At 36.6% G+C, this 14169-nt stretch overlaps 2 protein-coding genes across 2 annotated transcripts; both read right to left on the bottom strand.

Moving 5' to 3' along the window:
- Positions 1 to 1947: 1947 nt before the first annotated feature.
- On the bottom strand, positions 1948 to 3775 carry hoxd11a (homeobox D11a). The gene is made up of 2 exons (XM_061226809.1): positions 3145 to 3775; positions 1948 to 2633 (listed from the first exon to the last, which is right to left on the bottom strand). Exons 1-2 carry the CDS (start codon positions 3752 to 3754, stop codon positions 2401 to 2403), a joined length of 843 nt encoding a protein of 280 aa, XP_061082793.1. The 5' UTR covers positions 3755 to 3775; the 3' UTR covers positions 1948 to 2400.
- A 4887-nt stretch (positions 3776 to 8662) lies between these two features.
- On the bottom strand, positions 8663 to 9765 carry LOC133117101 (homeobox protein Hox-D12a-like). Its single transcript, XM_061227229.1, has 2 exons — positions 9240 to 9765; positions 8663 to 8901 (listed from the first exon to the last, which is right to left on the bottom strand). The coding sequence occupies exons 1-2, from the start codon at positions 9763 to 9765 to the stop codon at positions 8663 to 8665; spliced, it is 765 nt and encodes a 254-aa protein (XP_061083213.1).
- Positions 9766 to 14169: the final 4404 nt, after the last annotated feature.

Raw genomic sequence — 14169 nt, forward strand, 5'->3', positions numbered from 1 at the left:
GCGGTTACAACAACAAATAGCAAGTAGAAAAGACTGAACAGCAATGTTAACCTATATGTCTCAGAAAAGTAGTTTATACCAAGATTAAATAACAATAAAATGTCATTACCACAGAAGCTTAGAAATGTCGTTGAAGAGCTTTTTAAAAGCCAATCGTCGTTATTTTGAATCCAATTTTCACTTCATCCCTTCAACAAAGTTGTTTATTTTGTGTTTTTAAGGAGTGGCCGTTTGTGCCACAGGCATGGATGAAATAGGCTATGTACTTCTTTTGTGCTTCCAACATTTAATACAATTCATATAAAATAAATAAAAGAGTAATTTCCTCACCTGTAAAGTAATATACTTTTGCACCTAAAGTGCCTTTGAGTCGAAGACATGGAACGCACGCTCACACACCTAGCGCAAACACACACCCTACACTCACAAACATGCACGCACAGAGACACATACAGACACACACACCTAATTTTACAGGAAAATAACTGCAAAGTAATGTAATACCATGTATATTGTAACACCTCAGATATTACTATTATTATTATTAGTCATATAAGTAGTACCTCCAGAAATAACTATTATTATTGTTATTATTATTATTATTATTATTATTATTATTATTATTATTATTATTATTAAATACGAATAATAATAATAATAAGAAGAAGAAGAAGAAGAAGAAGAAGAAGATGATGATGAATAAATTGCAATGTCTTACGTAAAAATGTGTTTTTGTTTGTCTTATATTTCTCATACAAACATGCATTAAAAAAAACTATTTTTAAGAATTGCTAACCCTAAAATCATAGCAAAAAGAACACTGTTTACGAATAAGGAAGGTGAAACGTGCTGGGAGCCTGTAGCTCTCTGGCAGCAGGGAGCTGGCAGCCATTTTGGGGATCCTGCTGCAGTGCAGATATGTGTGTGATTTTCACTCTCTAATATCTAATCGCCCACCTGCGCTAAAGGTAGCCGCCTCCACATTAGTTCCACAGCAAATGTAAAATGTTTCATATGGGTGCAGACACACCCACTCACACGCACAACGACACACACACACATACTCACACAAACAACACCCACCCACACACACGGACACACACATCTATACGCACATACTCACAAAAACACCCACCCACACACACAACGACACACACATACTCACACAAACAACACCCACAGACACATATACACCCAACATCCACTCAGACACACATCAAAAACCACAAACACGCACATGCACACACACACACACACACACACACACACACACACAGAAAGGGGGGAGTAGTGAGCAGATAAGGAAATAAATAGTAAGCACCTTGACATTGAAATTTACTAAATTGCCTTTTCAAATGCAAAATGTTTGTGCTGTGTTGGATGCTAATATATGTCCTCTATGAAATGTATAAATGCTGCCCGTTTTGGGCGCAAAGGTTGTTTTGAGCATTTGCAGAAGGTCCAACTTCCTCCCATTTAGACTTTTACAACTAGTTTTTATTGTGTTGTCTAGACGGTTCAAGGTTTAGTAAACACCCTTTAGTAAATGCCCTTTCTGTTGGAGCTTGGATGAAATGTGTTCACGAGGCGTTGCAGCGATTCTCCTGAGCATATACTGTCTAATGTTAAGGTAGGGTTTAACATTTCAAAGGGTAGATATACATTATACTATGGCGCGTAAAAGTTTAAACAAATGCAATGTTAAATTCTACCAAATGTATTTTTTCGAATTCAGTCCACAAATATACCATACTCTACTTTTTTTGGCAGCATACTCAAGTTTATTGATATATGGTAGGCTATATGCTTCTAAAGGAAGATATTAGACTAACTGAAAGTAATTACAAAATTCAGAATGTGCCATTTTTAATTTCATTTAATAAGTGTCCATTCATAAAGATAATACACATGCGTCTCAGAAATAAATGCACGTAGATAGATCCAGTAGTATATAATAACATTGATTACTGTAATCAAATAATTTGTTGCGTAATGCAATATTATTTTTCAATCAATCGAATGAACCGGATGAATGCAATAAATAAACATTAAGTAGACATCAATTACATCAATGTGACAATTAACATCTCGGGAGAGGCACAGTGGGACAGTGGAGGTTGTCATGATGTCCTTACTTCCGTAACTCCGTCCAAGAATTTACTTACTTCTGTTTTTAAATAGGGCTTGAGTCCATTTTGTGTGCGTAATAGCAGTTTTTTTTTTTTTTGTACTACGAGGTTTGCATAGTTAATGCCATCTGAGTCTTCATTTTTTCCGTCGTTAAGGCAGCTTGCGTAACTGCATGGAAATTCCGTGTATAAAACGTCCGATCACTGACAACCTACGAGCGCTACTTTTCGGAGGTTGCTGGTAAGATCCACGAATTGAACGTTCAAAATGTTAGAATAAAGAGTTTCCCGTAAAGTACTGAAGCCGATCTCGATTGAGTTTTTTCTCTTTCATTCTTCGGTTCTGAAACCATATCTTCACCTGGCGATCTGTCAGATTTAGCATTCTTGATAGCTGTAGTCTTTTCTCTTTGTTTATGTATACGTTGAAAAAAAATTCTCTTTCAAGCTCTCGGATCTGGTATTTGGTGTAGGGGCATCTCTTTTTCCTTGACTTTAGTAAACCTATAAAGAAAGAATGCATTTCATTTATCAGAAAATTCAATATGCCAATTTTCCAGATGACTTTTAGTCAGATTGTAGTAAATGTAGGCTATCATTCTATCCAATGCATTGGTAACATAAAACAGACCCTTCCCCAGAATAATGACTTATCTTATTCAAGTTATATTGGTCTTTTAAAGCGGCAAATAAAGCATTTATACTCGTACAAACAAATCCGCCAAATGTAATTTTCCTATATAGACATAATAAACCCATTGCCATTACTTAAAGAAACATCAATCAACAATAACAATAAACTGTTGATTATTAAATTAGATCGACATTATTCATCTGTAATATTGCTGAGGGCTACCTAAACTGTTTTACTCTCGTAAATGTTTTTACAACACTCAAGCAAAACTTAAAGAGCGTGTAAAAACCATTGCATGATTTTAAAGGTGCATGCAAAATCAAACGGACAAAGAACTGGACTTGCACCCCAACCTCCATTCGATGATTGTAGGCTACTTACTGGAGCCCTCGCTCTTCTCTTCGCCGTTGTTTGATAAAGAGGAGTCTTCGTCTGTGCATCCAGATGGCTGTTGTTTCGCTTGGTCTGAAGACTCTGAAGACCTACATTCTGTATTTCCAGGTGGCACAGATTCTGTCTTTCCTTTCGAAGGGTCTGAGTTAGGTTTCTCGGTGTTGCTGTTTACGTTATCAAAAAACTGGTCGAATCCTTGCGGAAGAACGCCATTTCGACCGGTATTTGCGAAAAAATTACAAGATGGATTGGTACTGCCGTGATGGCTGTACATCGAATCATTTTTGAATAGCATGTCCGTTCTGCCCGAAGCCTGCATTAGATCTCGATGCATAATGTCGTCGGTTTGATAGTAAGAAGCGTAATTACCCCTGTAATGCCATTTGCTGGGGTGATCAAGTCCATAGTCTCTGAACGCAACTTCTCGAACAGGTTGGACTTGAGCTATGTTGGAAGAGTAAGGAAATTTTACTTGACACGAAGACGTTTGAGGTAAAAACGACGAGACAGATGAAAAATCTGCTGCCGATACATAATAAGTGCAACTTGGCAAATACATATTTGAGGTACAGTTGCTGCGATCGCCACACTCCGTCATGTCTTCTTCTTTGCAAGTAGGAAGAGGCAGCGAGAGCGTGTTAAACTTTATCCATGTATTGCACTACAGGCGCGAGTACAGGACCCGCGAGAGGGGAAATCGGAAACGTAAGCTGACGTGCAGTTCATCTTGATCGATTCTTGAGGCAATCGTGTCATGTGATCTGGAAACGAAATTACCATATATCAATACCGGTCATTTTAAGCTATCCCGAGCAACCCTTGGACGGATGTGCAGTGCAAGTAATTTCATTGGTTGCCTCGGCCAGAGACCGTAGTGTAAATCTAACTTTCGCCCACGAGTTAGACGTTAGTAAACAATCACTGAAACCGTGCGTCAAATTGTAGTGTACTTTCGACGAATCAATCTGGCAGAACACCTGACGTTTCAAAATCCGCTTCTTTCACCAATAACAATATAAAATGTCGAGGTTGCTTGTATATTTTATGACGGTAGCGAATGTAGATTATACACGATTCGCCCTAATATCTAGGCTATTTGTATGCCATTTTGCTCGGTGTTGCATTCAAAACATTAGCATTTAGCACTAAACCGCAGCCAACTAGTTAGTGTCAGCTTCAGAATCTTCAACTGAGAAGTTAACATTCAAGGTGCATCATGTTATCGTTTTTCAGCACAATGATTATGTTTATACATGTGGGATTAAAATCGTTACAGAATCTTCTAATGAACTTACGTATTTTTAACGTATTTACAAGTTCTTTCTGGACCCAGCCCCCCTCTATGCAAACTTTTTATAGTAGCCTACGTATCAAGTGAAAACTGGCTAAAAGCGAAAATTCTTGCATATTTTCTAACACAATGTGAATTGTTTGGTAAGTATGGGCTATGGATGAGTCATAGCATGTTTGCGCTAAAGCAAGAAGCGTTTTAAGTGTTACATGATGAGAATTAGGGCTATATGTGCCTGATTATATTGATCATCTGGAATATGCACTCTACAGCAAAATGTTTAGTTTTAAACTTTCATAGTGTACTCTTTGAGATTATAATTCACACTATGATAGTGTCTAATTTTTTGTCTCATATAAGCTATATCAGTTTCATTAACAAGGAAGATTGTGCTTTATGATCATTATTATATAGTTATTCTAGAATATTCTTGAGGCCTATCTTTTTTGACAGCGACCAACTTTATTGAAAAACAGCAATGCGAAGCCCGGATTCATGCAAGAACCTACAGTAAGAACGACATGAAGAAAATAGCGGAAGAAAGGAAGAAATATTAAAAGGAATACATTACATTATGACATTAACTATTTGGATATGTGTGCTCTGCAAGTAGACTGCATGGAATCTTATGTTATTATAAACACGCTTTATGTTACACCAACACGCGAGGAAATAATTGTGCTGATTTGGTGATGACTTTAAACAAATATAAATATAAATGACACATCACATCACATTACTGGCATTTAGCAGACGATCAGAGCAAAAATGCTGCTTTATCCAGACAATGTTATTGACACCTTCCATCGAATCTAGTACTGAACTAATCTATTTCAATGTTAGATTAGTTCTAAAAACAATTTCTAAATACAAATATACACTTCCATTACAACTCCTCTCGCTCTGTATATCTCGGTTTGCCGACGAGACCCCATATTAGTCAATAACAGTCAAATCATTTTATCACACACAGACAAAGGGACATGCTGGAATTGAAGTATATAGTCACTAGAGTGGTGATCGGCTCCCGACAATGTCAAGATGACCCCACGGATTGGGATATAAGTTTCACTGAAAATGTATTAGGCCTGCTTGTTAAATAAAATGGCTTTAGTTTATTGATTATCAACGAAAGATACCAAAAGAGTAGGTTAAGCTGGTCAATCACTTGTTTTGGTCACCTGTCAACATCAACAATTTGATTTCATATGTTATACATATTGCTAGAAAACTGGAAACATGTTGATAGAAAAACGTATGTTATTTCAGTATCATTTCGGATATTACAATGTGACATACTGAAACGGCACACTAAAGTTAAAGTAACTTTCAAAATAATGAATGTAATTAGAAAATCACATACACACACAGCCCAAAACCTAAAAAACAGTGATTATACGTTACTGTTTTGTCTTTAAAATGAGAAGAAATCGCGTAAATTTGACTTAAAGACCGCATGGCTGCGTTTTTGTTTAAATGGAGTAGAGGGTGTATTTAAATTTCTGCATTGCAAGATGAGCCGTTAACTTGACCTTAACTTTGTTATGGCGTCCTGCGTATGGAGACCTTGAACAGACGCTGTCTGGCAGGGCTCGCGTGAACAGCCTCACAGGATGCGGAAAACGACGTCATTCCTCGTTTGTTCATTTTCAAGCTTTAGCTAAAGTTATTTTGGATAAATTGGATTTAAAAAAAAGAAAGAAACGTTAAATTAGCCTACTTTCCCAAGGACGAAAGCAATCTTGAAGGTCCCAATCCACCGCCTCATGGTCTAGCTGGTAAGAATTGAGAATGACATGATATGCCTTGTCATTTACTGAAATACATTTTCAAATTTTGTATTGATGCATTTTATTTTTTTAATGATGCATCTTAGTGACAGACTAGCTTCTTTTTCTAAATATGTGGCGGCATCGTGGAGTGGCTGCAATATCTGTAAATGGCTAGGCTGGTCTAATATGACGCTGGAAATCTGTTAAAGTTTGTAAAGCTACACCTTTGAACTTTCTCAAGACATTAGTCTCAAACACAGAGCCGACCCTTGAGTTTTGGTGTCCTTAAAGAAGAATGTTGTTGCAAAAGTGATGAAAAATCAACCCAAACTTGAATTGTGTGGCGCTGGGATGGTTATGACCCTGAACGACAGCATAGAGTGTTTATGCCAGTGGCTGGTTCTGTTCAAAAATAAAAACTATCATATCTGCTATCGTTACTGTAACATTATTTTGATAATATACATTTTAAAATATATATTATAGGTCATGCCTCATGAGCTGGTGGTTCGAAAAACAATCAGCATATCAACAAAACCATGCCTTCTACTTATATTGTTAGTTTTCTAGTTTCTTCATTTAAAACCGGAAGACACGTGAATTATATTTCCATTTTAAACATTAGAATTCCACAGAAGTCTGATGGTAACTATAGGCCTATAGTCGAAATTTGTATTGAAGTAGATTTACAAAGTATTCTTTAAACAGTAAATTAAGTGAATCAATTTGTATTCAAATGAAATGTATGTAATGTAATACAATATTAATTTTATGAGCTTTTATTCAATTTCAGTTGCAGTGGTTTCTTACAATGCACAATTTAAACCGATAACATTTTTTACAAATAAAAAATAAAGTTTGAGAGTTTCATCTCTTCAAACATAACATTTTCCGCACATTTTGTCCACTGCACATTTCACAGCCTTTAATTCAAGAACAGAGTTTTCGGTCAAAAATCTTCGTTAGAGTATGTAAGCTTGCTCTAACGAAGGTTTTTGACCGAAATCTTAGCTCTTCGATATACGTGTGTGGAATTTGTAATGGAGAAAAAGTTTCATCGTTTTGCCTCCAGAACTTTTCTGAGCTTGCGGCAGCCTAGCTACCTGTTCCTTTCCTCTTCGATAATGCCTCTCAGAACAGACTGCATGCTGTTGAACTATTCAATTAACGGCATAATATGCACATAGATGAACGTAAGAAAGCATTATTAATGCTGACAATATTAATATATTACCCTTGATTTTGTAAAAAGAAAAAACATTGCAACGCAAAATGAACAAATCCTGAGCATAAATACCCTGTTACGCCACCCAACTAAAATTACTGGCAGATATCATCAACAACGCGTGGTGCAGCATTGCCAAATGTGTTTTTTTGAGGCCAATATATTAATACGCATATTTAAGCTTCGCTGTAAATTAACCACGTTTAGACAGTTGTAGTAACTTAGTCATTCGTTGAATCCTTGTGGTGGTTCACCTCTCAGCGAACTTGAGCTTGGACTCGCCCGCAGACCCACACACTACACAATCTGTCTCCCAACACAAACAACGCTGTCCTGTGACAAGTACACATTCTGAACATTTTCTACTCATGTATGTACAACAATCACTTTTAGAATTTGATGAATGAGATCTACACTCATTATACAAGTACAATAATTCACACACTATCTTGTTCTATAAATTTCACTCAGTATACCAAGGACCAAATTGTAGTCTTTATATTTATTACAACACTTTAATTGCTTACATTAAAACGCATACGTACACACATACACACATACATACATACAGAGGACAACGGTATTGTGAATCTTTTTTTTTTCTTTTCTTGTAATCATTTGGACATTATTCGAGGTGGTTATGTCAGATTTAAAGTTACCACATTTCTACATTAGACAAATAATAATGGACGACATCATGATCATGCGACACGAAAACAGGCGCAAACAGATCTTCCGAAAATACTTTTTAACATGCCAAATTGTCATAAATTTAAAAATACTTTGTCGTCTACATTAAATGACAGAATTTCATAAGGGGAGATAAACACATTTTAAACACTGTATTAATATCCTAATTGCATGCTTGACACAATACTCGTTATTCATTAGCCTACTTTTTTCCATTACTTGAGTAAGTCTAAAATGTTTTTCCACATTTCCTCTAAATTCTAACGATTTTATAGAAGATAATAGGCGTTCATATACTCAAACATTCCAATCAATTTACGATGCAGCTGTAAAGCACAACTTCTGGGTCTGGGTGACGTATGTTTTCATATTAATTAAGAAATATACACATTTGAACATTTCTTAAAGACAGTTCATAGCTATCTTGAGCCGATGGCGCGACGGTCTTGCTGACTTCCGAAAAGGACCCCTTCATCCGGAAAGGAAGCTCGCGTAGGCTCGTGCGCAGGTCATTGTCGCGGGGTCTCCTCAGTACATTGAAAATGCGCGTTCGCGCATAATCAGTCTTTTCTTTTTCATCCTTCGGTTCTGGAACCAGATTTTTACTTGCTGGTCGCTGAGGTTCAGTCTGTCGGAGAGCTCCTTTCGTTTCTGTCTGTTTATGAATTCGTTCATCAGGAATTCATTCTCTAGCTCACAGAGCTGTGGCTTCGTATACGGCTTCCGTTTCTTTCTGGATCTCACTTGTAAAGGGCCCCAGTGTACACCTGCAAAACAGAGAATCAAATCCTATGAGCAGAAGGTTTGTTTTCTGCAGCATTATCAAAACCAGCCATTATGTCTGCCAAGTCATCTGGGTAACAAGCTTGAGGGCGTTATCTCAGCGGAATCTTTTCACTCAGGTCAAATAGGAAACAGATATGAGTTGTAGGCTACTAAATCTCTGTAGACTATACATTTTTTTTTAAATCAAAAGACTATTCCGTGCAGCACTGTCAGTTATGCAGTTAGGCCTACAAAGGCCTACTGGATAGTGTAGTGCAAGCATCGTGATTATTGACGAAGAGTTGTGTCCCATCGTAAAGTGATGCCCAGGCGCACTTACTTGAAGATGCCACTGTAACATTGGAGTTGGCCGACTGTTTGATGCCTTCGGTTATTGCTTGAGGGCTGGAATTCAGTTCAGCATGGCCGGCGTTTTGGGAAAGTCTCTCCAAGTTGGAAATTCCATGTTTGAGGGAAGTAACAGAATATGTTATTCCACAGTCACCTGCAAAAGATGATGTCTGCATTTCTGCCTCTTCTGGCTTGAGGTTTGTATCCTGAAAGTAGTATTTACTAGAATCTTCGCGCTGGCCCTTATGGTTATTTGGGCTCGTACATTGATGCGTTGAGTTTGTAATGAACGGCTGAGTGAAGCCGCCGAAGGCTCGATTCTGCGGCGGAGATGTGCACGAACTTGATGAAGTCCATGGGAACGAGCATACGTCTCTTCTGCTGTAGGAAAGCGGGGAAAGCCCCGCGACCTGGCCTCCATTGCTCCGTATGTTGGAGAAGTAAAAAGAGTCCGGTGAGGGGAAATTCAAGAGAGAACCGACATAGCCAGAGTTAAGAAGATTGTGCTCACACATTTCCAGGGAGAAAAACAAACGCTTTTTGCAGACCTTTTTAGCCTGACCTAAAGAGTAGACGGAAGGTAATAGTTGATTTGGTAAAACTGTATCACGTGATATGCAAACCATGTTGTACAGCTCCTCCCCTATCCAGTTTTACTGCGATATATATATATATATATATATATATATATATATATATATATATATATATATATATATATATATATATATATATATATAATGAATTATTTAAATCAGTTAGGTGTTACTATTTTCTGTTACTCATTAAGATATTTTAATAAGAATCATCGTGGGCCAACACTGCAGGCATTTACTCAAATGCTATTGAAATACTACGCGTACATTTGTTTATTCATTGACTTCAAATCCAGTTGTGTAGCCTACTTACCGCAAGCAATTAAGTGTTTTCAAACTGTCGACAATGAGCTTGTCACTTTGAAATTATTTGCCTACACCTTTTTATTACTTTGGTCATGCAGCTGAAGTAAAAGCAAAATGCAGTGACTTCAGTGAGGATTAAATACCCTTTCTACAGTTCTACAGTTACAAATTGCGGTGCATGCAACGAATAAATAGCCTAGCACTCCTCCTGACCCGGAGTCTAGGGCCACACGCGATGAACGCCAACCTGCCAGAGTGTATGAAAGGATTAGCCTACGTGAAGCATAACCTACATAATACGCGATGTATTCCTCTCAAACAATTCAGTACTGTCTGGACTATATGGTCAGAATAATTATATACATTGAATATTTAAAATTTATTTTATTGCCGTTTCATAAAGCTTATTGGATTGTTATTTCCTTTCTGGGCTATCTATTTTACTTGCTGAGATATACGTTCTGTAATACTTGCACACAAGTCTGCAAGTAGGCCACTGTAGGCCTATACAATATATTTATAGCTGAGCTTCCGTAAGTGCGTGGAATTTGTATCCAATTGAAATGCATGACCAAGAACATTGGGGATTGTGAGCATTGGGCATTGTTCACACTAAAAACTAAAATGTTTAAATCGAGTTCTGTTTCTTTATATCCTAGGTTTTGCATTAATACAAATACGTAAATAACCCAACTGGACTTCTTCAGCATGTAGGCAGATACAGATAGTACACGTGCTGCTGGTATGATGAAAATAATAATGTGTATGACTATGATAATAATCAGAATTATTATTACTGTAACATCAATATGATTATGATTGCGATACTTGCTGCTACGACTACTATCTAGTGCTAGTACTATTACTTCTAATACTAATAAAAACAATTATTATTATTATTATTATTATTATTATTATTATTAGTATTATTATTTGTTTTTATTGGCGCTGTATATGACGGCATAATACTATAAAAAGTAGCTAAATGATGAACAGGCCATACCATATAGCCCATCTGTGTCATTCATAATTTGTAAGAATGTAGAGAATGTAGAGGATTTTCTAGAGAAAATAACTTCCAAAATATATCATATAGCCTAACATATTAATGATCATTGATGACACAAACTATCCATAGGTTATGACATATTTGACTCACATGCGACTGTATGAGCCGGAGGGCACGCACCCGGTGTGGGCTGTACTATTACCCTTCAGCGCAAATGGACGTTCCCCTTGATAATGACCGCTTCGCTGAAAAGCTTCGAGGGTTTATCGCCATTATTCTCCGGGAAAAACAAATGTTCTTTTGCTGTTAAAGACTGCTTGACTTGATTATGTAAAGCAGTTTATTTGGCAGAAAAAACAGCCATTAGGAATCTGTATATGCTGTTGCTAAGGTTACTGCAAGTGACCGGCAACGTAGTTTAGAGTTCAGAGACCTAAAACCACCTAAAGCAACTCAAATGGCAGCTTACAAACAGCTCTGTACTGAAAAACAGTTTGCCTCAAGCGGGACATTGCACAGTGCCGTCTGAAAATTCAAATGAGCGCTTGGAACACAAGGCGCAGCCGGCACTGGAAGAGACGAACACGCCTGCGCTTCGTTTGTATCTTTTTATTTGCTGTCAATAGATTGTTTCTGTATGTGCGTTGCTGCAAAGAGAGCGTGAGGTGAATAGAAATCTACTTTGTTTTGATTTGGGCCTGATCTCATTTCAGCTAGCTTAAGTCATCCACTGCTTCGTTTAAAAATCTAAATTATATAGGCTATCAAAAAAAAAAAAAAACCCAAAACACTACTGCTCGAACGCTGTATCAGTTCTCCCATTTTATGGTTAAAATCGATATATGCAATAACATACTTCATCCGCCAGATGGCTCAGTTGGTTCAGATTTCAGTCTGTTTATTGTGAAGTGAAGGTCACAGACCGCTGAAATAGTGTTAAAGTTATAAAAATGTTATACTTTTGCAATAATACTACTAATTTACGAACACGTGAAACGTGCTGCTTCTTGTTCTGACTAGAATACAGTTACCTTCACGTAATATGTGCAATCGGCTATTTAATGTGACCACATTCCCGCGTTATGATTTTATTGAATTCGACTATTAACTAAATATATTATTGCCTATTACTGTTGTTTAATATGTTAAATATGCATTTTGAGTAATGTGCCATAAAGTAATATTTTATATGCAAAGTGTTTTGATCACCCTCATTATGAATGTCGAAAGGGACATTCATATCCATGTCACCATCAGTATTAACCTGACATTATTTGCTTTAACTGGCTATGTTTAAGATACAGAAAGCGAAACAAATATGATGGGTTTCCAAAAAGGGAAGCATTATGTACTGTAATTATCTACCTCTAATTATGCCGCATGCTGTGATAATTAGGTTGTGTAGGCTATCCATTCTGACTAGTAACACACATCTAAACCATATTCAAGTAACTTGCTTTTACAGATAATGTAGGCAATGTTGGTCAAAACCTGGATATGAATAACTTTAATAAAGTTACATTGTGCAGCCCAATAAACGTTTGGATATATTGAAGTCATTGACTCAAGTGTTAAGGAACTGCAAAATAGTTTTCAAAAGCGCACCTCATGCCGGCCAATGAGCAACGATACATTACCTCATGAAATGTCTTCTGTATGCAACCTTAATTTTAAACCTAAGACTTAAAGGAATTAAAGGCTAAAGCTAAATAAAATTGGATGTACATGTTACATGTAAAACATTTAAATTGGCTGGCTTTAAATAATTAAATGTATCGCTGACTAGTATGAGAATGAAAAACAATTCCTATATATATATATTAAAAAACAAATTGTATTAGCTACTAAGGACAGTAAGACGCGAAAAAGCTTAACCTACTTATCAATAGATTTCAGATGCCGTATTATTCAATTTAGGCCTTGTGTCGGCTATTTTGGCCAATACATGCTTTCTGGTAGACTACCTTTATCTTTCTGTAAGTATACTTGTCTTGAACTCTACGAATGTGATGGTAAATTATAGCCAGGCGGACTGGTAGAGGAATATTTGGTAATTAACTTGATGGTAATGGTCTACTCTTCGGGTTTCTTCAACTGCAATTCGAAGTCCTGTCTGTTCTCTCTCTTGCTCATTTGAAGCGTCGACACAGGAAGCTAATTCAGTAGTTTCGCCTCCAAAGAAAATATTAATGGAACACGGTTTGAATTAAGCGTATCAAATGTGTCTAATAGCTGTAACAAAGTTTCACTTTTTTTGTTGTAATTGTTGTAACTGATTAACATTCTCAATGTTTCTGTTGCTTCAATTGGGCCTGTAATTAATATGATTGTAAATTGGGTAACCGTAGCCCATATTTCACTGAATTCGTTTATTTATCGTTGTTAATATCGAAATCGCATTTTACAGTGTGCCTCAGAACGAGCTTGTTTGCCTCTGAACGAGCTTGTTTCGAGCTAAATCCTTAAGACGAGGTTTGAGCTCATGTTTAATTGGTGAATATTCATACGTGTTATGTTTTTACGGAAATGACATTTCCAACGTAGTCATAAGGTAATAAAACTATTATTTTCGTTTTAAATGTATTTAAAGTGTAAATATATACTTAAAGCGCGAGCAAAAGAGAAACATAAAAGATTGAGACGCCAACAAGACTGCAAATAACAACAGCAATGATTATGATGATGATTATGCCGTAGTCATAGCATTTATTATTATCATTTTTATTATAATTGTTGTAATTTTGTTATTATTACTATTATTATTATTATTATTATTATTATTATTATTATTATTATTAGTAGTAGTAGTAGTAGTAGTAGTAGTAGTATCATTGTTGTTGTTGTTATTTAACCCACTGAGTTTGAAAGGAGTTGGGATAGGCCTGCTATAGAGGTGAGAGATCCTGTCCGGATTGCTGTGTGCTGAGTTAGTAATAAGACGAAATATCAAATCAGTTGCCCATTCAATAAAGCGTATATTGGCGGGGGGAAACCTGGAATACCCCAGT

This window comes from Conger conger, chromosome 17 (assembly GCF_963514075.1).
Source record: "Conger conger chromosome 17, fConCon1.1, whole genome shotgun sequence".
Classification (NCBI taxonomy): Eukaryota; Metazoa; Chordata; class Actinopteri; order Anguilliformes; family Congridae; genus Conger; species Conger conger.